At 41.6% G+C, this 25,827-nt stretch overlaps 4 protein-coding genes and 1 pseudogene across 7 annotated transcripts; 4 read left to right on the forward strand and 1 right to left on the reverse strand.

The window, feature by feature from the left end:
• The first annotated feature begins 4,920 nt into the window (after positions 1 to 4,920).
• LOC122322698 lies at positions 4,921 to 6,243 on the forward strand (annotated as a pseudogene).
• Positions 6,244 to 14,120: 7,877 nt separating this feature from the next.
• Positions 14,121 to 15,474, forward strand: LOC6569933 (RNA-binding protein 42). Its single transcript, XM_001996246.2, has one exon. The coding sequence runs from the start codon at positions 14,211 to 14,213 to the stop codon at positions 15,111 to 15,113; it is 903 nt and encodes a 300-aa protein (XP_001996282.1). The 5' UTR covers positions 14,121 to 14,210; the 3' UTR covers positions 15,114 to 15,474.
• LOC6569932 (phospholipid phosphatase 5) lies at positions 15,465 to 17,827 on the reverse strand. Of its 2 annotated transcripts, none has more exons than XM_001996245.2 (4): positions 17,365 to 17,827; positions 16,766 to 17,067; positions 16,292 to 16,710; positions 15,465 to 16,229 (listed from the first exon to the last, which is right to left on the reverse strand). In XM_001996245.2, exons 1-4 carry the CDS (start codon positions 17,515 to 17,517, stop codon positions 15,853 to 15,855), a joined length of 1,251 nt encoding a protein of 416 aa, XP_001996281.2. In that variant the 5' UTR covers positions 17,518 to 17,827; the 3' UTR covers positions 15,465 to 15,852. The 2 variants fall into 2 exon arrangements, with proteins under 2 accessions (XP_001996281.2, XP_032597671.1); XM_032741780.2 differs by having other exon boundaries at positions 16,766 to 17,070; positions 17,365 to 17,820.
• A 400-nt stretch (positions 17,828 to 18,227) lies between these two features.
• Positions 18,228 to 18,954, forward strand: LOC6569960. Its single transcript, XM_001996244.3, has one exon. It carries the CDS (start codon positions 18,389 to 18,391, stop codon positions 18,860 to 18,862), a length of 474 nt encoding a protein of 157 aa, XP_001996280.1. The 5' UTR covers positions 18,228 to 18,388; the 3' UTR covers positions 18,863 to 18,954.
• A 260-nt stretch (positions 18,955 to 19,214) lies between these two features.
• Positions 19,215 to 25,692, forward strand: LOC6569959 (phosphatidylinositol 4-kinase type 2-beta). Of its 3 annotated transcripts, none has more exons than XM_001996243.2 (8): positions 19,215 to 19,656; positions 19,721 to 20,447; positions 23,304 to 23,422; positions 23,679 to 23,812; positions 23,866 to 24,061; positions 24,124 to 24,950; positions 25,032 to 25,100; positions 25,167 to 25,692. In XM_001996243.2, the coding sequence occupies exons 1-8, from the start codon at positions 19,462 to 19,464 to the stop codon at positions 25,168 to 25,170; spliced, it is 2,271 nt and encodes a 756-aa protein (XP_001996279.2). In that variant the 5' UTR covers positions 19,215 to 19,461; the 3' UTR covers positions 25,171 to 25,692. The 3 variants fall into 3 exon arrangements, with proteins under 3 accessions (XP_001996279.2, XP_032597652.1, XP_032597653.1); XM_032741761.2 differs by having other exon boundaries at positions 19,259 to 19,620; XM_032741762.2 differs by lacking the exons at positions 19,215 to 19,656; positions 19,721 to 20,447 and adding an exon at positions 22,266 to 22,705.
• Positions 25,693 to 25,827: the final 135 nt, after the last annotated feature.

Raw genomic sequence — 25,827 nt, forward strand, 5'->3', positions numbered from 1 at the left:
GGCATGCTAGCACAGGGGATTGTGTTAGCTTAGCTTTGACCTTTTCGAAAGCTTCTTGATGCTCTCCGGTCCATTCCCATTTTGTACCTTTCTTCAATAGTGTGTGTAGTGGGTGTACTGTTGTGGCAAAATCTGGTACGAACCTCCTGTACCATGATGCCACTCCTAGGTACTGTCGTAGTTCCTTTACGTTTCTAGGGGGTTTCAACTCGGTGATAGCAGCTATTTTCTCCGGATCCGTGCGTATCCCTTCTTCGGTCACCTGATGGCCAAGGTATTTAAGTTCCTTTTTGAAGAAGTCGCACTTGTCCACGTTGATCCTCAGATTCGCTGCTCTCAACCGTCGGAACACTTCTCTTAAGTTGTCCATGTGTTCCTCGCGTGTTTTCCCGATTACGATAATGTCGTCCAAATATGCAAACGCATGCGGCATCATTTCGGGTCCAATCACGCGATCGAGAGCCCTCTGGAACGTGGCTGGCGCCGAATGGAGTCCGAATGGCATTACTTTCCATTGGAACAGTCCTTTCCCTGGAACTGTGAATGCCGTCAACGCTCGACTCTCCTTCTCCATCGGGATCTGCCAGTATCCATCTTTCAGGTCCAAGCTCGTTATGAATTTTGCCTCTCTCAGCTGGTCCAGAATGTGGTGGACTCGCGGCAACGGATATGCATCTTTTATAGATTTGCTGTTTAGTTGCCGAAAGTCCACACAGAGACGCCATTTTTCCGTTTTCTTTTTCACCATCACGATTGGTGCGCTGTGTGGGCTTCTGGAGGGCTCGATGCACCCTTTGGTCAACAAGTCATCCACCTGTTTGTTGATCTCGGCTTGCAATTTGGGGTTTTTAGGGAAGTACCGCTGTTTAATTGGCCGATCGTCGCTCATGACAATGCGGTGCTCAGTTATAGGCGATGTTCCTTTTATTTCCCCAAATGCCGCCAATTCTCCTCGCAAAAATTGATCAATCTTTGCGTCCGGATGTATTGGTGTTTCGACCGTTTTGGCAACCGACAACATCTCTTCTTGGTGGTTTGTCTCGCATTTTGGAATGTTTACTAGTAACCCTGCGCACTCCAAAACTGTTCCCATGCCAGACAAAAAGTCCCATCCGAGGACTAAGTCGTCGATGACTCCTGGGAGTATCAGTAGGGCAATATCCATATTCCTCAGCCCTAGTTTGATGTTCACCTCGACTTGTTCTCGGACTCCGCTGTTTCGGCCATCTGCCAACCGGACTCGACGTGTGGTTGCGCTTCGTCGGCCTACGTTGATCAGTCCATGAGCTAGCTTCTCGCTAACGAAGCTACTCGTGGCCCCTGTGTCAATCGTAGCCTTATACCGACAGTTGCCGATCTCTACGACCGCTGTCAGCTGCGCTCCCTCGTCCTGCAGGCTTGCGATTAGCGTCTTGGGGCTGACCTGTTCGGCTCCCGCTCGCCCCTCGGTGGCGGACGCCGGTGCTCGTTTCCCGACGGACAACATACTGACGTACGAACTCCGATACGTCCACATAGCCAGCAATATTCCAGCATAGGATTCGTACACTCCATTGCGAAGTGTCCCTCCTGGCCGCAAAATCTGCATGCCCTCGCTGGGTTGCTTATATGTGTTTGTATGTTGTCTCGTCTCGTCCTCGGGGCAGGTCTGGGTCTCATGTCGAATTCTGTCCGCTCCTGATACGCCTGGTTGTGTGTGTTTTGGTTGTCCGTCATTGCCATAAATCGTGGTCGATTATATCTCTGCGCGGATTCCCTGTGGCTGTATTGAGGAGCTTCCTGACGCATTTGTGGCGGCTCCATGCGGCGTCGTGGTGGTTCCATGGGTCTCGGTTGCTCCATGCGGCTCTGTCGTCTCAGCTTTTCCCTGTCCGCTTCGAGTTCCTCGAACGCTTCGGCCAAATGCATCAATTCTGCCAAATCATTGAATTGATATGGCCTGGCGTAAGCTCGTAGATCCGGGAGGCTGTTGTTGTATATTTTATTAAGTTGTTTTTCCGCCGTGTACTGCAGTGGCCACATGAGCGTCTGCATTTCTACCATGTACACTTTAAACGGTTCGTGCATCGCCTGTCGTCTTTTGGTAACTTCGTCCTTTAAGTCCCTTGGAAGGAAATACTCCTGAAAACTTTGGACGAATGCTACCCATCTCGTCCAGTGCTGGTTGTTGGCTACATACCACTTAAGAGCCATTCCCTGAAGTAATTCGGGCATCGCCCTGGGAATTAAATTCAGGTTCAGTCCATATGTATCCGCTGACCATTCGACTTGTTCCAGGAATTCCAGAGGCTTGGTGGTGCCGTCGAAACGTCGAAACATAGGACATAGTCGGTGCAGATTGTTCGTTTATGGACACTCTTCTTTGTGGCTGTGGTGTGGACGCTACCCTCCAAAGAGTATTATTGGCGTCTCGAGTCCGCGCTGCTGTGTTTGTTGCTGGGATGCTCAGCTGGGCGAAATTTATATTCGTCGACTCTCTTGCATCTGCACCATTTTCTGGTTCTCTGGCCGGCGATTGTCTGCCATGAATCGCCGCCAGTTCCTCCAATCTTGTGCTATATGGTAATCTGTTTTCGTGAGTACTCACCCAGTCTCCAAATTGTCTGCGCATAGCATCCAAAGTTCCGGATAACTCCACTTCGAATTCAGCTCCATATTTCAGCACTTCGTCTTTTTTTAAATTGTACACCCACGCGCGAACCATTTTTATTTTATTTTATTTTAATATTTAATGTGTGTTTTTAATTTATTGCAACCACCAAAGTTGGGCGCCAGTTGTAACGAACCTATTTGCTAGGTGGCGTTTTAGCTAGGCTAAAACTCAGTCGAGCTGTGGGTTCGAGCAACAAATTTATATTGCGTTTGCAACAATTAACAACACAGCATCAATATATTAAACTTACTTTATTTATTTCACTTTTATTGCTTGATATTACCATTCACAGTTGGTCTTCTTATTATTCTTTATCTTATCGCTACTTATTGCTAGCTCCGTAGCGTCTCACCACGCATCGGTATCCTTGATCAGGTGTGACTCGAGCTCCTGTGCGCCATAATCTGCCCTAGGCCCTCCGCCACCAGCTATGCAAGCCCAGGATCTCAGTCTGCCCGCCAGAGATTCCGTACAGCACTTCTGACGTTCACCAGGATTAACGGCTTCCTTGCTTCTCAAGGATTGCGCCGAGTCCTTTTGTGAGTCAGGATCCGCGTGTCTCACTCTCTGGCTAATCACAGACCAAGCCTCGCTTGCTTCACTTGGTTCCTTGCGGATATCGCCTGTTGCCACAATTCAAGCGTGGCAAGGATATACGGCTCGCACCTAATTCCAGGACCTCGATGTCCTGTGATCCTTGTTGAGTTTGACACTCCGTGTCCTTGCACTTTCACTGGTGTTCTGGCTTTCACTCGCACATATATTCGCTCCGTATATATGCGCGCAACCTCTCTTGCTTTATTTGCACAGCTTGTTTACTTTCTCGCGTATTTAATCGAACAGCCACGCCTTATGCGGCGGCGCTCCTTTTATAGGCCGTGGCTGGCCACCTTTTGCCGGGACTGTACCTCGGTGGCGTGATCTTTGGTGGCGTGATCTTTTGGTGGCGTGATTTTCTGGTACTTTTCCACTGCCCTTTTGCTGGCGCCAGCCATTGTCTGCCGTCAGTGTGAGTATGGACAACAGTATTGTTCTCGCAATACTCTTCCCACACTAACGGCACATGTCCTGATGGACATGTGTGTCAGACACGTTCAAACGGCTGAACGCCCGCGTTAGAAAGGGAGAGGGCGAAAGAGAGCGAATTCGCCGCAACTGCATCAGGGCCGGTTTTCGGTCTGAATGGACAGTTGTTGTGAGGGCGCATATAACATGCTTACGGGCATTTTGTATGCCCATTCGTGAACATACATATATATATATGTTTATAATCACAAACATACACATATATGCATGCTCACAAGTGCATGCTTCTATGGCTCCTCACAGTGATTAGCTGACAAGTTGGAGAGTGTCCGATGACCACTCCTTCTCTGATCACAGGTATATAGAATTCGAGCTTCTTTCAAGCCATCCTAAGCCAGTTCACTTCATAAATCAGAAAAAGGCGAACTGGGAAATCTTCAAAGCCAAACTTGACCGAACCCTTTCGGAACACCCACCAAAGGATCCGGACAACTTAGCTCATCTCTGTAATCTCACAGAAAACTTCACAATAGCATGCAATAAGGCTTTTCAGTAAGCCAATGCACAAGAAGAAACCACCATGGTGGACACCTCAACTAAATGTCCTTTGACAAAGTTGCAGGTCTCTCTTTAATGCGGCGATATCGCAACCAACAACCTTCAATAGTCACAATATAAATAAAGTCTGGCTGAATACAAAAAAGCCACCAAATGGAAATCTTAGAGAGATTTCTGCACTGATATAGATTCAACTAATGAAGCTGCAAGGCTTAGAAAAGTTTTATCAAAAATCACCCCCACACTAGGTTATCTGAAAAAAGATGACAACTCATGGTCAGTCTCCAGTGAAGAGTCACTGGACATCCTCCTTAAAACGCCTTTCCCAGGCTGCAGTCCTCGAGGAGCACACAAACTACCTGTAAAGAGATTACATCTTTAAAATCTCTTATACATAAATATAATATAAAATGGGCAGTAAACAGCTTCAAGCCGTTTAAATCCCCAGGTCCAGATCAAATAAGCCCGACCCAATTACAGAAGGCTTCTTCTGGTCGCATCCCGCCGACATCCCGCCGACATGGCCCCAGTCAAAAATACCCAAAGCTGGGAAGCCATCGCACACCAGCGCCAAAGATTTCAGAACCATCAGTCTGTCATCTTTCATGTTAAAGGCTCTGGAACGACTCATAAGTCCCCATCTCACAGCATCCATTGACTCCAAGCTTATGTTGGAGTCTTAACATGCCTACAGGAAGGGCAGATCCACATATACTACCCTTCACTCTGTGGTCTCTACTATAGAGAAATCTTTACTCCATAAGGAGTACACCCTAATAGCGTTTCTCGACATTGTGGGCGCCCTTAACAACGTCACTCCGGCAGCGATAACTGGAGCTCTGCTGGGCCTGGGGATTGACACCAGTCTAGTGGGATTGATCAATCAATTGCTCACTTGCAGGATTGTGATATCCACACTTGGGTCGTCAACTCTCTCCAAGTATGTCAGCTGAGGTACGCCACAAAGAGGCGTCCTGTCACCCCTACTATGGAACTTAGCAATAAATATAATGCTGCGGTACATGGAGGCTGCCGAACGGTTGCATAAGCAGATGACGTTGCGGTAATCTTCAGGGGAAAGTACCGCCAAACTCTCTATGACCTTATGACTAGTAAACTAAAAACACTGTTTGGCACAGGAGAGTGGATTAGGTGTAAACCCAAATAAAACGGAACTTGTTATTTTCACAAGAAATTACTAAGTTCCTCCTCTTGACCCAGACCCTCCTCCTTCACAGATGGCTCAAAGCTAGACAACCGCGTAGGCGGAGGGGTCTACTCTGAGCAGCTCAATATACAGCTATCCTTCAGTCTTCCAACACACTACAGTGTCTTTCAAGCTGAGGTACTGGCCATAAAAGAAGCAATAGATAGCAATATAAATATCTATATTGACAGGCTAGCGGCAATTAAATTAGCAATTAAAGTAACAAGCTGTCGCAAGTCTCTAAACGAGATGACAAAACAGCATGTTATTAGCCTGATATGGGTTCCTGGACACCAAGACTTTGAACGCAACTGTAAAGCTGATGAGATAGCTAGGAATGGAACTATACTACCACTCCTCTCAGATAAGGAAGGTATAAATAAGTATGCCTCTAGCTACCTGTAAGCTCAACATCAAAGAAGAAAGCAAAAAATGGCAAAATGCTACCTGTGCCCGCATAGCACACCAGACATGGCCAAATATCAACGCTAAGCGCAGTAAAGAGATGCGTAATCTGAGTCGGACAAACTGTTCTGCAGTAATGCGAGCTCTAGCGGGGCACTAGCTGCACGGCCAGCAGACTCCAGGTGCCATATAATGATTTCTGTAGAAACTGCAAAGAGGTGGAATCCTCGGAGCACTTCCTCTGCTTCTGCATATCACTTGCCAGAAAAAGGTTGGCAATCCTGAAAACTACTCCCTAACTGGCTTATCAGATCTTCAACCCATGAGACCGGCCAGGATCGCAAAATTCATAAACGCATCTGGCTTGGCAAATGTCAGACTTCAGGATACTTAATGAGCACGATTGCAGGTGAAATCCCCAGTTCCCATACGGTACCACAATGGAAAAATATGGCCTATGTGTGTCAGCCCATCGGGCTGACAGCCGAGACAACCTAACCTAAACTAAGGTTAATTGTCTTTGGATAGATGCTTCCATAGTTTTACTTAAAATTGAAGTGATGTTTTCTAACATTTGCGATTGTTGAAGAATAACTGCGGACTGTACATAATTGGCTATAACGACTTGGGTATTCAGTGAAATGTTACTGCCGTTACCGGGATCAGCTAAATTACGGTCTGAGTTGGCTCTTTGCGTAGATCTAGTTGATATACCTCGCCTGGGAATCGCTCCTCGATTCTTATTCGAAAACTGTTGTCGTTTTGTCGGCTTCTTACGAAAGTCATTAGGGTCTTGAGATTCACTTGCACTGGGCTGTGACGATGCCTCTTGCTGCAATTCAGCGATAAGGTATTATTAGAAAAAGTCAATGCCATAGCAGTACAGTCTGTCGAACAGTCGGACAGTTTGGAACCTTCCTAATTTGCATTAAAATGCAATGCTTATAAAATTTATGTTTACTTTGGGTATTTGCTATAAGTTCGACTTCTCTTAAAACTTCGGTACAAATACCACAAAAATGATCAGATGCTCGTAAAGCAACTGTAACATGTTCTTGGCTACGTCTTACAGCCATTTTGATTTAGAAGATATTAAAAAATATAATAAAATAATTGAAATTAAAGAACAAAATAAATAAAATATAAATGATTAAATCTTAATAATTGCGAAAGTTATTTTTGATTATTATAATGTTGTCGGCCTTTCTCAAATGCTAAAATTTTTACACAATTTTAAAACTAGGTCTCAGTTAGTTTATCTATTTTATTAAAATATATCTAATGCCGATTTGATTTTGGTACTTGAGTTATTAGACGAAAAAAGCGACAGCGCAGATATATCGTAACTCTTAGTGATTCAAATTACTATATTTGTAATTGTTGGTTTATCCTGGTCGATCAATCCTATTAAAATGAATTGCAATCGAAATATCCAAAATAAATTATCCTTACGTGTAATCAAAGATATTTTAGCAAGCAAATTTTCTAATTATTTTCTAAAAATATCCAACTTTAAAAGTATTGTTCTACTAATGTGGTTTAGAATCTACTAGTAAGCTGGTCGGCCCCTCATGCTGGGCGCCAAATATGTGTAGTGTACCAGGGTATTATTTCATTTTATATAAGCTATTCCTTCAGGATAACTTAGGTGGTCTTTACTAATGATTGGCGGTGGAATTGCCAATCTCAAAGACCAGTGTATTGCTGAGTTCGGGATGCACACTCTCGCTATGCTCGTCTTAACTCGCCGGATTGTCATGGTTCTTTCTCACTCAAACAATACATATGTACTCTGCCACATTTAAAAAGTGCGCGTTTACAAAACAAGTAACAGCTTGTGTTACTGAAATTCAATACTCTATTATTGAAGACGCCAACACGTCCTATAAACTCTACTGAGTCACTAGTCCTGTTAGAGGGAACATAGGTGGTAGTTGTTCCTCTTCCCTACCCACCTTACCATGATAATGACACTAATTTATTACATTATCCCTTGGACGAACTCTTTAAATCCTACCACATTCTATAAAAACTTAGAATGGATACTCGACAGACTCCATAGCACTTTATTTTAAATTACTTTCAAATGCATATATTCTTCCTTAACCTAAGTCGGTAATGTGCCGTGAATTTCTTCAGTGGACATAGAAAATGAAACTTAGTAAAGTGGTCCACAATTACTCATAGCCCAATATTACCGGTTTTCGTAGAAGGATAGGGTCCTAACAGATCAATGTATAATTTCTAAAATGGTCTATCAGATGTGAATGGATTTCCCTTTGGTGGTTTCAGATCTATATATAGTTTTTAGTAGTGCGATATATTGACCATGCGTTGCCCGAATAAATATATTTTTTGATTTTCAACCGTCCTACTCATCCCACAATGTGCAGAGTTTGGTGCGTCATGAGCTTGATATAAAACATTGGTAATTAGTCCTGATGGAACCCAGAGCTTCCAACCTAAGTCTTCTTGTGTTTTATCCTCCGTGGCGAACTCGGTTCTTTTATAAAGATAATTATCAATTTCTTTCAAGTACGGTAACTTCAAATGATTTCAATTAATGTTTTCAATTAGACTCAAACATTATGGTGATTTAAAATATTCTGAGTCTAAATCTATTATTGGTCCAATGACAAGAACTTCGTCATTTGCTGGGTAATTTTAACGGGATACTGTATCAGCAACAGCATTTTGGGATCCTTTTCTATGCTCGATTGTGAAAGTCAAACTTCTAAATTTCATTGACCATCTTGCTCTCCCAGATAAATCTTTTTGACGCGTCAGCCATTGTAATGCTGCATGGTCTGTAATAACCACGAATTCCTGTCCCTCAATGCAGGAACGAAACTTTTTAATACCTTTGATAAGAGCAAAACATTCCAATTCAGTTACCGAATAATTACGTTGGGCGTTATTTCTTATATTTTTATATATATATATAATAATATTTTATTTAATTTTTCAGTCTATATTCCGAGTTTAGAAAAATAGCAGAAACAAATTATCGGCGATTATCCTTAACGACTTCCAAAACTCTCTTAAGCGTGTTGTCAAACGTTTAGGCTTCGCTATAAACTTGAAATTGTCTATTTTATCAAATATTTTCTTACAAATAAGTTCATATTTTTCTATTCGCTTGTGTAGTGGAATAAACGAAAAATTAGTTTTTGTTTCTATGGGCTTATCTAATGGTGGGATTTGCTCTTGTTATGTATATCCCTCTGTCGGTTTCCCGGATTTACCACATTGGGGCTTGTAGGTATCTTTTGCACCACATCCGCAGCAAAATATTTTACGTGGCCCTACACAATCATCGAAGTTGTGCCCTGCTTTGTCACAATTCCAGCAAATTGAAAGTGTTTGAATGGAGCGGCGTTGAATCTGCGAAATTTCGTCCTGTTCTGAGTTTTCTTCGGGTAGTTTTTGACTTTCGTCGATCAGACAATTCAGTGACATATGAACGTAGTGTTCTTGGCTTCATCGATTTTATGTCGTAAAATTGTTAATGTCGGCGGATTTCTCTCCTGAGCTGTGATCTATTACGGATGTTCAAGTGAAGTAATTCATGATGAAAATTAGCATTTCGAATTAGCAATTCTACTAACTCAAACTCAGCTATACCGTTCATGAGCCTATCGTCGACGGCACATCCAAGCAAAAGTGATGCACTTGGTTTGGCGGTAAGACAAAGAAGTTTTATTCAATCTATTCTTAAAGTTGGAGTATCGGCGGCAGTATCGATATCCCTGTTATTAACTTTAGTAATCGGAATGTTGTATTGATCTTTTACATATTTTCAAAACTCCCCCTCAATTCACATTATTGACAATTAATTAGTTCACTCTCTGTTGCTCGCTGCAGCCCTTTGCCACGAGCCCTCTGCATCCAATCGCCTTATGATTGGATGGTAATTCGGCTGGTTCCCAAGTTTATTCACTTTCAGTGCTCCGAATTCCTGGGCCATGGCCTTATGCCATTCAATCGCCTGTGGACTTTTCAATGCTTCTTCCACAGTTTCTGGTGTTATGGCATCATCACGGTTCAGAAGATTCAGCTTGTGTCACTTGTTGTCTGGTCTTCGCCATCCTTGGTCACTGGTTCTTTCAAGCCGGTTACTTTTCTTGCTGATATTTCTTTTGTTGGTTTGGTGATCCTTGCCACCATTCGTTTTACTTTTGTCACACGATTTGTTGGTATCGGTGTTACCGTTATCTTCGCCGATGCCTCTGCCGCTGCCTTTGCCGCTGCCTTTGCTGCTGCCTCTGCCGCTGCCTTTGCTGCTGCCTCTGCTGCTGCCTCTGCTGCTGCCTCTGCTTCAGCCTCTGCTTCAGCCTCTACTTCTGCCTTTCTTGCTGCCTCTACTGCTGCCTCTACTGCTGCCTCTGCTGCTGCCTCTGCTGCTGCCTCTGCTGCTGCCTCTGCTGCTGCCTCTGCTGCTGCCTCTGCTGCTGCCTCTGCTGCTGCCTCTGCTGCTGCCTCTGCTGCTGCCTCTGCTGCTGCCTCTGCTGCTGCCTCTGCTGCTGCCTCTGCTGCTGCCTCTGCTGCTGCCTCTGCTGCAGCCTCTGCTGCAGCCTCTGCTGCAACCTCTGCTGCTGCCTCTTTGCGATTTCCACTGAACACTGCATTTATTGTTTTGGTTATTTCACACAGAAATAAATTGCTTCTAAGATTTGCAATAATCAGAGTTTTACCTTTTATGTCACATACGCACGCACTACTTTTCTTGAATGTTACAGTTCAGCCTCCTTTTACTGCTCTGCTCACCATAAATAAAGTTGCATTGTAATTATGGTACATAAAGAACGTTTGTAGGTTTTACTGTTGACGATTTCGTTTATTACGCGTCGGCTTGTCTTATCGGTGCAGCTCCGGCCAGCCAGTACTCCATTGGGGGTGGGTCTACCCATGCCCGCCGACAATAGCACAACACTACACAAATCTACACATCGCTACGAAACAGCTGATTTAACGGACAGTGGCAATCATTATTCAAAACACAATCAAATAAAATGTTAATTTCGACGTCCCACGGTAGCCTGGCTGTTATTGCCGTAGCGCTCGCGCCCTTCCTGTGGGTCGAAATCATTTATTTAATGTCCCACCCCTTTTATGTCAGAGATCACCTTTCATCCTAAAATCATTTTTGGTCCCCTCCCCTCCATTCACAAAACTTAAGCCGTCATTTTAAATCGCCTTATGCATATTTAATAACAGTATCTTAAAGCAAACATTTCATATTCATTATTTTTTAAATATATAATTATTCAAATTAATTTAATTTAAACAAAACTTTATTGAATTTTCTACGTGTTTAAATTTTTTTATTTTTCGCAGTTTTTTGTTTGACTTTAAGCCTTTCACATAACCTATATAAAAAAATTATGCAATTCAGTTAATCAAAAATAAAGGTGAGTTTTAAATCATTTGGGGATAATCTAATCTACCATACGGAGGTCCCCGGGATAGTTGTGAGGGGACAACAACAATTCACAACATCCTTTTCTTCCCTATAATGTGTCATGGACACTGTCAACACTTCTTCGACTTGCTCCTCTGTCGTAAAATGCTTTGCATCCCGGCGCGAATCTCGTCCCTAATCGCATCTCCAATTCCTGCGGACAGCGATATCCTATGGTGGTGTGAGCTTGCGCCAACGCTGCATTAACAGCTGACCTTTCTGCTGACTCTTCTGACCAAAAGCTTCCGTCTTTCCGCGGCCCTCGTGAACGTGTTTGATGACCATGATCGCCTCCCGTTGTCATTATTAATTTTATAAATTGTTATAATATTATTAACAATAATAATAAATAAATTAATCATAAGTGATTAAATAATAAATACAATTGTCTGAACCTAACCAAAACTCTAAAAAAAAAACAACAAACAAATTATATATACAAATAAATCAATCAAACCAAAAATCTTCCAAACGATTTATTTTCAATACAATGAGGGGGGAGGGAAACCCCAATAGTGCTGGAATGTGATCTGACATATCTACGCTACATCCGAAGGAAATGCCGACTCCTGGGTTGAATTGACGATTGCTCAGGTCATCCCTTTTGAGGATGACCGGCAATCGCGATTATTCACACCTGTAGACAGCTACGAGCCAGAAAACAGACGATTTTCGACAACAAAATAAAATACAAAAATACTAATTTAATATATTACCTCGGACACCAACATTATCCTACAAAAAAAATCTCATATTTTTGTCACAGTTTCGTTCATATCACCGTAGTATTACTATCTAAGAAAACATGTGGGTGAGTCACATGCTACTTAAAAGCGGTAATGAATCCACAGACTTTATAATGACATAAACGAGCCGCGTAAGCCTCCAAATCTCTACTCTAGTCCCTAATGAATTGTTCGACTGCCCCTCCGATCACCCCCAAATCGCACAATTGTAGTGTGCCTCAGGCTCCTAACAAGCCGCGACTCTAGAATGATCAAAAGTGGCAGACAACTTCTAGCAAGACTTCGTCGTCTCGTGTTCTTATTTTTTTAAGCACAACATTTTTTTCCGATTTGAGGTAAGCGAAAGCCTACATAAAAAAAAACCTTTTTGCTTTGTTACGAATCGGTCTGAACGGGGCAGCTCCGGCCAGTCAGTACTCCATTTGGAGTGGGTCTACCCAAGCCCGACGACCGTACAATAACACAACACTAAACGCCCTTCCTGTGGGGCGAAATTATATATTTACTGCCCCACCCTATTTATACGTGAAAACACATTTTATCCAGAAACCTTTTTGCCCCCCCCCCCCCCCTGCGTTTTCAAAACTTAAGCAGTCATTTTAAATTACGTTACTTATATTTATATATATAGTTATTACAATAAATTCAATTGAAACTAACGAGACCCGACAAAACTTTATTCGATCTTCTACGCCTTCACAATTGCTTTACTTGCGCAGTCTTTCTTTTGGGCTTAAACTCTTTCGGTTATGTGAAATACACAAAATTAAAGTTTTTTAAAATTTAATTTATCCAACCCAAGGTGAGTTATTAAATCAATGGTGACACCCTAAAGTGTGAGGGTGAGTGTGAAGGTATCTACTCACAAAAAAATTTCTGTCAAAAGAAATAATATCACTGCTCTAAATAAATAGCTAACGCTCTGCACGTAGAAACCCAACATAAAGATATCTCGGTGACGAGTTTAAAACAGGAATGAGTAATTTACCTAGCACAAAATAATATATGTATAATAAGATGACATTATCGTTAATCTAACAAAACTTATAAGTACAAAAAATATAACAATAATATATAATAAGATGACATTATCGTTAATCTAACAAAATTTATAAGTACAAAAAATATAATAAATAAATAATTTACAAAAATATATAAATACATAAACTATAATCTGCAAATTTGGCCAAAAAAAAAGTTACGCATCGCTGTCGACGGATGCGCATCACTGATACAAAACTGATCAGCTGTGCAAGATGAGTGTTAGGCCTGCGCACTGCTGATAGATATAAATTTCCCCCGCCGTAATGTTGTTGGAACGGACTCACTATTCTGTTGTATCGTTGCTATCCTTCCCTCCTCTCGTCTCGCTTTTCCTTGTCGTTGTTGGGGGTATGGTTCCGGATGGCGGACTTCTGATTCTCGTGTAGCTTTTTCCGGTGGTGATTTAGTTTGGTCGGGCTACGTTTAATAATATTTCACTTTTTGGTGTCTTCGTCGGCGGTTTTGTTTATTACTTGTCGCCGGTGCTGCTTTGCGGGTGAATATTTCGGCGTTTTTTCGTTAATATTTGAACTTAATGCTGCCGGTTGGTTTTATTTTGGTGATTTGGAGTCGTCTTTTCTTTCCTGTTGACTTAGCGGAATTTGGCTTTTATTGTTATTACGGGTTTTATTTAAATTTAGTTTCGATATTCTATTTAGTTCACTTTTACTAACAAAAAAAAAACTCCCCACCGCACTTCGCTCTCCTTCGCCCTTTCGCTTGTCGCTGACTTTCTACTGCCCTTCAAAAAATCCGATCATTGGCCTTTTTCCTTCTTTTTCCCCGCTCGGATAATTTTCTACCATCTCCATTTCTTAAGCGCGCGAACTCACTCTCTTTCTAAAAGGTGCCTCTCCCTCTACTCTCTTTAATTTCAAACTCGTGGGTTACCACCTGTTTGACTGTTAGCAGCTCCAGCTATCGATATCCCGATCCCCGCCGCAACAAAATTTGACAAATATCGATATTACAATAAATCTAAATATGTATACAAAACTATCGAAACTATGGGTGACATCTCTAATGGTCGCCTAAAAGCATCTGTTTTCTGAAGCGTTTTCATTAAGGAAGATTTTGTAAGGCAAACGAAAATAACGTTACGCCTTTGAAATGGGCACAAAACGTCGCAATATCGAAGACGAGCTCTCTCGATTTGAGGCGGAGATCTCCAAGCCGCCATCGCGAAACCTTTTTGTGCCGAATCAAGTGCGTCCGATCATTGCGGCAAATACGTATACCAATGTGCAACAGAAGTTGCAGCAGCATCAGCCACGGATGACGGTGCCACCGCCACCGATACCACCACAGCCCACATTTATGTCCACATTTGTGCCGACTGGCAGCAACCCATCCACGGCGAAATCGATGTCGGCGACGCCAGTAGTGCTGAGCAGTGCCCCAAAGCTGTATCAGTGCCGTACATCGGTTCATGTGCCCACCGTGGCAACGGCGCCGGCAATCGATATCAACATCAATTCCATACAATTTGATGTAACGCAAAAGCTCAAGAAACTCAAAGCGGAAAAATCAGGACCCAATCCAATTGCTGAGGAGGCAATCAAAGCGGCCCGTGCCTCATCGGCACTGCAATCATTTCAAACAACGGAGCGCAAGAAAAAGGACCGGAAGACGGTGAGAATTGCGGGCGGCACTGTTTGGGAGGATGCATCGCTGGCGGACTGGCCGGATGATGATTTTCGCATCTTTTGCGGTGATCTTGGCAACGATGTCAACGATGAGGTGCTCACGCGCACCTTCAACAAGTTCCCCTCGTTTCAACGGGCACGTGTCATACGCGACAAGCGCACCGGCAAAAGCAAAGGATTCGGTTTTGTTAGCTTTCGCGAACCGGCCGACTTCATACGTGCCATGAAGGAAATGGATGGACGTTATGTGGGCAGTCGGCCGATCAAGCTGCGTAAGAGCACCTGGCGGCAGCGCAGCCTCGATGTAGTAAAAAAAAAGGAGCGCGAGAAGCAGGTGCTGCTGCAGGCCTTCAACTCGATGAGTTGAAGATAAAGCTAAAAAAAAAAACGTGACTCGAGAGTTTTAGGCTAGTTTTGATCGTATTTCGATGTAGCAAATTTTGTGTTTAGAATGCGGGAATGAATAAGCATCTATATTAAAACGATACGTTCAAATTCACATTTTAGCAAAAGGAAAAACTCTGATTATATTTATTTACGACTACTATAAAACAACTTACAACTTAAATTAGTCGCTCGATAATTGCAAGCTCAAATTCAACCTTCTGCCCAGAGATTATAATAGTGATTTTCGTTTTTCTTTTTATTTTAAAAGCATTTTAATTTAATTTTAAAAGTATTGAATTGTGTTTTCTTTTTAAGAAAATGAAGGCATTCATAAACTATAATCAACTTTGTATTTATTCAAGCGTCTGGTTTGATATTTGATACACATCTTTGTTCCCACACACATTGTTTAATTGAATTATTGACTGTTTAGTTAGCTGGCTATTGTGCCACATTATCTGGATTTCTCGACTACTAAGTAACATAACTTTAACAAATTGAACTAGAATACCTGGGTGATATTGTCCACCTACTACCCTAACAATTCTATATATATATATATATATATGCAGAACAGCTGCACATTAAAGCCCACAATAATTGGTATGATTTACCTTTAGGAATACAATGGTTTTTTGTCGCAAATCGCTACATTTGTTATGGAAGCGACATTCCCAATTGCCGACTTTCGTGGATGATAGCTTCTTCTACAGTTAATTCTAGTGCCATTTGCTAGACGGCTGTTTGCCCAGCAGCGGTCTAGTCAAATCATCTCCAGCTTCATCCATAGATTTCGCCTCTAGGCGACTGTATTTCCACCAGCGAACGAACGGAGTTCCAGCATCTGGCGAGAATATTGAGGGATAATATTGCCTGTAGCTAAAGTATCCGCTGACGAGGCCAATTAGCGCACCCACAACCACATCCTGCCAATGATGGTGATAGTCACAGGTGCGACTGATTGCCACCAAGGCGGCCACAATAAGCGGCATGACAGCAATGCACAGCCGCCAAGTGTGCCCCCGTCCACGGGTATCGAATGCGTGCAGTTTAGCGCCCACATAGAAGCTGACAAAGCCAAAGCTGGCAAAAGCAACTGGAAAAATAGATTACATAAGAGATTAGATAAAGATCAACGAGCATTTGTGGTCTGCATACATGAAGAGTGGCCGCTGGGGAAGCTCTTGCGTCCCTCGTTGATGTCACTCAGTTTGCCCGTGCAATTAAATTCGATGAAAACGCTGCCCAAGGCACTGGCGGTTTCATTTAGCACCATAATGCCGTCGGGAAAGCAGCGATAAAAGAAATCCGGGCGTGGTCGTCCAACAGTGATCTTTAACAAGCTCGTTGGTATGCTATTCATACACACCGCCATTGTCCACGCCCAGCTAGCGGCGCGAAAATCCCGCCGATCCTTAGTCATCACATAGAATATGATTGTCAGAAACAAAGGCACGCCAATTACGGACAATAACAGCTCATCGCCCCTAACGATGTCCGGTCGGCGTGGATTCTTATACAGCCAAAGCTCTTCGGGGTGTATTTCCCGCTTGAATGGTGACATCGTCTCTAGTTTACTAAAAATTGAGTAGTCAGCATGATGGATTTCTAATGGCATTATTCAACACTCACATGAATCCCAGCACAATTGCAATACGTATACCAATATCGATTATATCACTGTACTTGCTAATGCTATTCCTATGGTTCTGATCCGGCTTCACATCAGCCACAAGTTGCTCGCTTTGCTGCAACTCATTGCGCCACATATCAGCGTTGTATCTCTCGTTCTCCTTGCCGCTGTCCAAATTTTGCGCAAGACTACTGCTATGCGTTGTCGTCTTTGACTTGGCTGGCGTTGACATTTCGCTCAGTGAGTGAAAGTTCTTAACTGATTTTGGTTGACTTTGGTATTCTGTGTTACGTTTCCTTGTCTTCTAAATAATTAATAAGCGATAATAGTTAGTCAAGTCATTATGCGCTTATATACTTTATTTTTATCTGTTTAGTAAATCGTACAATCAAACTTGCCTATAGGGAAAATCAATTCATAATGCTGAACTGGGAAGCTATAGGCACGTTTGTCTGTACAACAATTGCTGCGATAAGATAAACAGGCACAAGGGAAACTTAAGTCCCCAAACTACACATATATACATATCGGATACATATATTTACACATTTGTAAACCAAAGCAAAACTCAACAGCAAATTTCAATAATTTCCAGCACCTGTGCCTCATCCGAACATGTTGATGAAGTGTCGTCATCGTCATCATTGTCGTTTGCTTGTTTATTGATGTTGTTGTGGTTGTTATTGTTGTTCTGCCGATGTCCGCACTTTTGAGAACGCAAATCCAAATCGTCAATATGGCTATTTATCATTATTACCAAATTCTCTTCAAATAACACTTCAACTTTGGAACTGTTTGCACCGTTACAGCAAAATGAACATCAAAATCAACAGCCTTGTTTCTGCTTTTCAATTGGATTCCGCACTACAATGTTAGTTTTTGATTAGTTTAACTTAACTGGCACTCTTTGTATTGTTTTTTTTAAACTAACTGCTACTTGCTAATTACACCGGGTTTTTATAAACTTTCTCTAATCCACATTTCTGGCAGCATCCAGCACCGAAATTCGAATACCCTAGCAAGTTACTTTAACAAGTACACATAACAAAATTCTTTGATCAGCATTAAATAAATATATCACTTATTCCATCCAATTATAATAGATATATTATTTTTTGTATAAACATTTAGAAATTTAGAAAATTTCAGCAGCAGAGTACAACAGACTAGCCTCTGTAAACATAAGTTAACAGTAGTGATGCGCCTTGTAGTTCGGCAGCAAGTTATAGTTGCCATGAATTTACTACATATTTTTGGAGACGATTTTATTTTGTTATTTAATTTTTTGCCATGTATACCATTTTACAACGTTTATACATTACATACTATCTCCCACTATCATTAAATGTAATCTAAAATAGTAACAAGTCAATTTACTTACTATATATATTTAAGCACATTTATATGAACTTTTAGCGAACAATCTTTTCATCCCTACTTTGGAATATTTGCAACACTGCTTAATATACTTAACACTGTCCAGGTACATTATCAGACGTGCGCATTGCCAACCATTTAAGAGTTGCATGAGTGCAGGTTTGTTTCCGATCATATGATTGTTACTGCTTTTTTTTCACAAAAAGAGCGAAATTAGTTGAATAACAGCGATATACAAGTGAAAAATGTCAACTGAAACAGATAGAATTGCTGCTGGTCAGTTGCTTGACTCCCTGTACTTGGACATGTTTCATCTTATTGAGGCGCACACCCAATCTCGCATCGACATCGAGCGTACCAATTCCAGTGGCGCCATTCTCCTCGCCCGCACCAAATTCCAGCAAGGGGGCCAAGCGATATCCACGGCACAAATACCAACGGAAAACAGCGCAGAATTTAACGCCCTCTGTCGGGTTGTAAGTGTCGCAGAGAAGAAATGGGCAGAGATCTCTGTGGAGCGACATGCGGTGGACAAGGAGAAAGGCTACATGGAACCTTTGCACTGGTTTAGCGTTTTGCCACCGTTGAGCTTACGGAATGCCATGGACAAGTTCAAGAAATGCATTGAAATTGTTGCAGAAAGTACGAACGTGCAACGGGAGCTTAGTGCAGTATTAAGTGGCATCGACAGACTGCGAAGATCTGTTGCGCTACAATAAACCTTTGAATGTATTCGAGCATATTGCATGTGTATAAATAAGAATAAAGTTGAGAACTGTTAAGAGAATCAAATAAATGTAAATTTACTGGATTTTTTGTGATTTTTGTTGTGCTGCTTAATGCGATATGTTTAATCGATATGTATATCAAATCATCGATAATACAATTTATTTAGAACATGATAATAGTAATGCGCAAGTGGACAGTCGCACCAGCTGTTTTGCCAATCTTCTAAGTGGACAGTCTCGTTGCTCATCATTTTCGTATCTGTCCAAGGAATCGATATATATATAAACGCGCATATATATATATATATATATATATATATATATATAATATTTAGAGTGAGCAATCAATAATTGGTGCGAAGCAAATGCGGAGAATAATCAACATTTGCCAATTAAATTATAGAACATGCAAATTATGAATAAGAGTGGCAGATAACAGTGTTCTTTCTGTTCACGTTCGCTCAAAAAACTCACTACAGGCAGCGAAAACAGCGCTAGCCTTTGTTGCATGCAAGCAATAACAACAACGCGCGACATTCTCGTATTGCAATATTCCGTACGTGGCCCAAACAGAAAAAAAATACCCAGACATGAATAACGCTCCGGCCAATGGAGAGCCCCTGCTGCAACTGGAAGATGATGTTGATTTAATTGGTGATTTTGTAAAACAGCCAGCAGCAGCAACAACAACAACAGCGAGGAGCGACAACAGCAATCAGCTGACGACGGCACTCCTAAATGGCTACGAGGCAAGCGGAATTAGTCAGTTGACAACGCAAGTTGAGGTGCGTTGGTGTTAAGCCCCATCAAAATAAACCAAATTAAACTTTTTTTTTTGTATTTGCACAGATAAATACGCTTGGAGTACATGGCAGCAAAGCAGCAGCAGGCGGCAAGCGGAGACCAAAGCGCAAGGCAAAGAGAGATCGTGAACAAATTCTATTATCAGTGGACGACGATGATGATGATGATGCTGCTGCTGCTGTTGTTGATAATTCTGGCAGCGCGTCTATCGTTGCTGCTGATGTGGCACAAGCCGATGGTGCTGGCGGTGATGATGCTGAAAACGTGAATGTATTTGCTGCTGTCAAGAAGCAACCGCAAAAGAAGCAATTGCTGCTGCTTCACGACCATGACCACGATGTCGATGCCGATGACGATAGCGACGACGACGAAGAAGTTTTACTGCACAACAACCTGCGCAACGGCAGCAATGCTAATGTAAATGGCAATCATTCAGAAGCAAGCAGTGAGAGCAGATCGAGTGAAGCGACACCGCAACCAGCGCTTGCTATTAGTCGCCTTGCAACACCAACGCGACGTCCAACAACAACGACAACGACAGTATCGCCGCTGAAATCAACGATTGCAACACACCTCGAGGAGGCCAACGATATTTGTCTTGTGCCCGAAATCGATTTCGAGGGCATGTCCACGGACGCGGGCAGCGACAATCGAGAGTCGCAACCGCTCCTTGGTGGCGGCGGCAGCAGTCATACTAGTCGCATCAGCGATCTCCTTGGTGGCCTAGGACGTGGACACGATCACGTTGACCTTATGTCAAACACATTTGGCGGTGAGTTGTGCTTGCTACTTGCTTGCGAAGTCTTACAAGTCTTGTAGGGCTTCCAGCACAGTTGTATGTGTCTGTTGTGTGTGCGTAGACTTGACTTTATTTCTGTTGTTTGCTCTAAAAGACATTTGATCTTGCCCATTGGCGTTTCCACTTCTCCTTCTTATCATCAACAAATACAACAAAATGCAGCCATGCAAATGCATTTGCTGTATAAATTTAGTCAGAGATAGAATGAGTCGCATAGTTATTATGTCGATTCAAAATTGAACTCAATCCGAATATTCCCATAGATACATTTACTGTACTGGTATTTAACTCATTTAAATTTGATTTTGTATATAGTATTTTATTATAATCCAGCTATGCAAAGAGTTTTATATATATACATTTTCACATTTTTACTTATCCAAACATTATAATATACTACTTAAACTAGCTCGGGTCTTGGTTAGCTCGGCATTTGATGCTGAATTAAAATGTGCGAATAGTTGTAGATATGGAGTGTTCTTTACATACGTATGTACGACTTTGTGATATCCTTTAAAAATTATATTTGAAAACCTTATTTATTGGTGCGCTTCTGCGTTGCGCTTGCTATTAAGAGGAAGCTCCTTTGTATATATATTATCCAACGTAGGACCATAGAAAATTGCCAAATTTATTAATTCATCCCTTTGATCATCCCCCTCTAAACTTGTCCCACTCAGTGTCAGGTAATTCTGGCCTGAGTAAGTCGGTTTTGTTGGTCAACAACTGTCTAACCCAACTTACTTATTGTAAATGTAATTTAACTCCTTATTGGATCGATTTGTATACATAAAATTCATCGCGAACGTTTTTATGGAAATGTCAATGTCCATACATCATGTGTACATTTATTATTGGCAAGCGTACACAAAGACTTTTGATAATGTATATTATTTTGTGGGCACACATACTACGCAATTTGTAAAACGGCAGAAATATGAGCTAAGTGCGCAAATTTAAATAAGTTGTGTATGAATACAACTTGCAACCATCATGTATGCGAATCTGTTCCTCTGCATGGTATGAATGTGCCATAGTCTTTACAAAAATCTTATTAAATAGTAAGGAAAAATGTAAAACAAGGTGCAGTTAACCTTAAAGGAAATGGTTGCAAATGTCAGCTACATATTAATCTAAGAATAATACTAACTGAACAGGAATAAACGGCTTTAGTAGACATAATGAAGATTATATATATATATATAATATAGTGATGCGATCCGACCGACATAAGCATTGACTGCAGTGAAGGATATGTTCCAAGCTTTAAAGCTTAACTAAAAGTCAAGCATTAGTTACCAAAGAAAGCTATATTAAATAGTGGTCTGATATTAATAATGTTGTCTTGGTATAGAACACAAAAAGGTGTTTCACGCAAAAACTAATCTAAGAACTCACAAATTCTGTGATAATTGCAAGATATTAATTCGATCCACGCCTCCTTATACACTTTACAAGAGTTTAGTAATACCCACTGTAAGCGTATACAAAGTAGAAATGGCTAAACTTAGCAAATCTTTTTGCTGGTTTGATCATGAATGTGCATTTTTATTTATAAACATACTTAAGTGATAAAAAAAAAGTAAATTTTCCAATGCGTCACAAACTAAATATGCAATAATGCATTAAGGTCAAAAGCGAACAACTAAGATGATCGCCGTTGAGATACCCTTCACAATAAATGTACTTGCTTTTCGATTAGTTCGTAAATTGTTTGTTGTTCAATGTTTAAATATAACTTCAGGATTTCATTTTTTTGTGACGATTCCCGATTCAAATCAAATATCCAAGTATTGGAAAAATGGTCGTGGTTGTCGCAACAACTGGCGCCAACTAGACATAGAGAATATTAAGAGCGAAGCACCCAAAAAAATGCATAGCGATGACGACACAGCAATCATCGTCAGATCCAATAGAATCCATCATAGACGAAAAGACAAAAACACCGGTCGATGATGTCGATGCCAATGTCGATGCCAATGTCGATGTCGATGTTGTCACTCCCATTAGTGAAAGCAACTCAATTCACTCTTTTTACGAGCCGTACGTGTGTCACTGCTGTAAAGAAAAATGCGATGCCGCCGAGAAGGACTATATGTCCTCGCAGTCGGATGAGGAGAAAACCTGCGTCCGCTACTACGCCCCCTCGGTGATGGGCGACTCCGATGAGTCAGATTTAAAAATTGCCCTGCCCAAATGCCAATGCGCCAATTGCCCCCTGAAGAACATGTGTAAGTTTCAAAATGTGGGTCGCATTAAATATGCAAATTGCAACAAATGTGACAACCAAATTAAAGCGAACCAACGACTCTGACTAGATATCAAAGGCATACACATTTTATTACAACGTCACGTTCATTGAGCTACAGCCGCGAGCAATTTATACATCACGTTTTCACCATTTACAAGGAGCACGGTGATTTCAACGACAATTTCGACTTTATAGGTGCTACCCCTAATGTACCCATTAATTAAGGCTTTATTTTCTATTGATTTCACGGCTTCACTCGTGTAGAAAATAACTGCTAATCAATATGAGCTCCACTCTGACACATTTAATTTGTGCTATGTACGTATAATAGCTTTTTAAATATAAATATATACTTCTCACGCCAGGTCGGAAGCTCATCAACAGCATAGTTTAGTAGTTTATTAATTATTTAATACATAAGAAGTGTCTTTTTAAATTGCAGCTCTTTAAAAACAGTCTGATTTTAGGCGCTGTTGAAGGCATGCCTGTTTTCTTTTTGCGCACAAATTTGATTAGTAACTCAAAGAAAAAAGTACCTTAAAATACAAAAAGTAATCAAATTGTAATTTTTATTACAGATGATCCGTTCTTTTCGGAGATTGTGGCGCAGGCCGAATATGCCATCGGACAAGGTATTCTGCCCGAGCGCATCTATCAGGGCAGCAGTGGTTCCTATTTCGTCAAAGATGCCACAAATGTAAGTTAATTATTTTAATAACAATTACAATTTGCGCTTCGCATAATCCAAGCTGTCTAGTTTAAGCCTTGTGATTAGTTCGTCATAAATAGCGCACAGATTAACGATTCTAACAAACGGGGAAGTTTTGCCATCAAGTTGTTTTTTGCAAAACTTTTGGTTTGGCTCTGATACAAAACAAATAATTACAATAAATAATGAAAGTTAACTCACAATCTTTCCAACATTTTAAACGCTTATATATTGCATTTGATAGCACCGTTGCCTGGCCGTTTTTAAGCCCAAAGATGAGGAGCCCTATGGCAGACTGAATCCCAAATGGACCAAATGGATGCACAAGCTGTGTTGCCCCTGTTGCTTTGGACGCGCCTGTCTGATACCTAATCAAGGGTAATTCCACTGACTGCCATATATTTCATAATTAAAATTGATCAAATTGATAGCTATCTATCGGAGGCTGGGGCCAGTTTGGTTGATCGCAAGCTAAATTTAAATGTGGTGCCCAAGACACGTGTGGTTAGATTGGTGGCTGAGAGTTTTAACTATGCGCGCATCGACCGCCAGAAGGCCAAGCTCAAAAAACGCATCAAGGAGCATTATCCGTCGGCTCACTTCAATCGCATGAGTTTGCCACTGAAGGTGAGACAACGAATAATAGCTGTTATGAAAATAAGTGAGTCACGTTATGTTTCGATTTGCAGACTGGCTCGTTTCAACTATTTGTGGAGGGCTACAAGGATGCCGACTTTTGGTTGCGTCGCTTTGAGAACGAGCATTTGTCACCGGCGCTGACCAAATCTTTTCAGCTGCAGTTCGAGCGTTTAGTTGTGCTGGACTACATTATCCGCAATACGGATCGTGGCAATGACAACTGGTTGATAAAGTTCGTGGCGCCGAAACTAGTAAGCGAGGTGGGCGGCACTGGTGGCAAGAGCATGGCACATGCCGCTAAACTGGTGTCGGGCCAGTCAATCATAGACCTCAACGAATCCCAACCACTATCGCTGGGCAATGAGCTGAAGCGCGGCACTGGCGGTGGCCAACCTGCGCCCACTTCGATGGGTATTGGTGATCCGAACTTCAGTACTGTCAATGGCTATGCAAGTAGCGATGATGAGCCGACAGCTGGTACTAGTCTCAGGCAGCAGCAGACAGATCCCACATGGAATTTGGTGGAGTCGCCACAGATTCGAATTGCCGCTATTGACAATGGTTTGGCATTTCCGTTTAAGCATCCCGATTCGTGGCGAGCATATCCTTATCACTGGGCCTGGCTGCCTCAAGCCAAGGTGCCGTTCAGCGATGACATCAAGGATCAGGTGCTCCCTCAGCTGTCCGATATGAACTTTGTGGAAGAGATCTGTACGGAACTGCTGTATCTATTCCAGCAAGACCGCGGCTTCGATAAGCGGCTCTTCGAGCGGCAGATGTCCGTAATGCGCGGCCAGATACTGAATCTGACGCAAGCGCTGCGAGATGGCAAATCGCCGGTACAGTTGGTTCAAATGCCAGCCGTTGTTGTTGAGCGGTAAGCAAATGATTCGTTAGCCAACATTTTACCCCTTAATATTTAATGCATATGTTGCTCTCTCTCCCTATATCCATTCAGCTCCAGTGGCAGTCGCTTTTTCTCCTTCACCCAGCGCTTCCAGAACAAGAGCCCATTCTTCTCCTGGTGGTAGGTTTTCAGCAGTCCCCTTCCCCCATAGCATATATATATTTAAAACTATTCTTTTTTTTTCAGTTAACTGGCTGCGCCATTCAAAACTTATGTATTACCCACCAAGTGTATTGATCTGGTCCCAAGTCATTGCCTAAATATGCGCTTTGTTGTTATATATTATATCCTCGAAAAGTTCTTAGTTGTAGTTCCCTATAATTTGGATTTTGTTAAATTTGTTAGTTTTTGCGAAAAATGGTTAAAATCAATTGCTATTGATTTGCATACGTCATGCACATGCATGCTAATAATTATGCAGGTTTTATACCATATATACAGGTTTTATAATATATATACAAAATGTATTTCGCCAACTGTTTCTATTGTCAATTGTTTAAATAGATGAAAATTAATTAGCATAAATCGATACAGTGTTCATTCCAAAAATTTGCTGATCGAGCGAGTTCATTAGTCATTGTTTACATTAATCACTTATTTATACCTAAACATATCAGTGAGAATTGTTTAAAAACAGCTTCAAATCAAAGCCTCATTCGTATTGCCTAGGCCAGGGACGGATTAAAATTGTTTGAAATTTAGCCCCCTGCATTGTGAATATCATAAACAAATATTTATTAGTTAACACACATTTAAAATTCATTAATCCCTGAGAAATCTACATTAAGCATAAGCGATATAAGCAAGTGTTACTATGTCAGTGGAAAATATTAAATAAAATATATAA

Source organism: Drosophila grimshawi, unplaced genomic scaffold, assembly GCF_018153295.1.
Source record: "Drosophila grimshawi isolate 15287-2541.00 unplaced genomic scaffold, ASM1815329v1 contig_545, whole genome shotgun sequence".
NCBI classification, from domain to species: Eukaryota; Metazoa; Arthropoda; class Insecta; order Diptera; family Drosophilidae; genus Drosophila; species Drosophila grimshawi.

Bases quoted from the DNA above. Each gene is read 5' to 3' on its own strand.
- LOC6569959 (XM_001996243.2), top strand. From the start codon at position 19,462: ATGAATAACGCTCCGGCCAATGGAGAGCCCCTGCTGCAACTGGAAGAT. The intron at 20,448-23,303 runs GTGAGTTGTGCT...TTTTTATTACAG, and splicing joins TATGTCAAACACATTTGGCG to ATGATCCGTTCTTTTCGGAG. The intron at 23,813-23,865 runs GTAATTCCACTG...TCAAATTGATAG, and splicing joins TGTCTGATACCTAATCAAGG to CTATCTATCGGAGGCTGGGG.
- LOC6569933 (XM_001996246.2), top strand. From the start codon at position 14,211: ATGGGCACAAAACGTCGCAATATCGAAGACGAGCTCTCTCGATTTGAG.
- LOC6569932 (XM_032741780.2), bottom strand. From the start codon at position 17,517: ATGATAAATAGCCATATTGACGATTTGGATTTGCGTTCTCAAAAGTGC. The intron at 17,071-17,364 runs GTGCTGGAAATT...TTAATTATTTAG, and splicing joins CATGTTCGGATGAGGCACAG to AAGACAAGGAAACGTAACAC. The intron at 16,230-16,291 runs GTATGCAGACCA...CTATTTTTCCAG, and splicing joins CCCCAGCGGCCACTCTTCAT to TTGCTTTTGCCAGCTTTGGC.
- LOC6569960 (XM_001996244.3), top strand. From the start codon at position 18,389: ATGTCAACTGAAACAGATAGAATTGCTGCTGGTCAGTTGCTTGACTCC.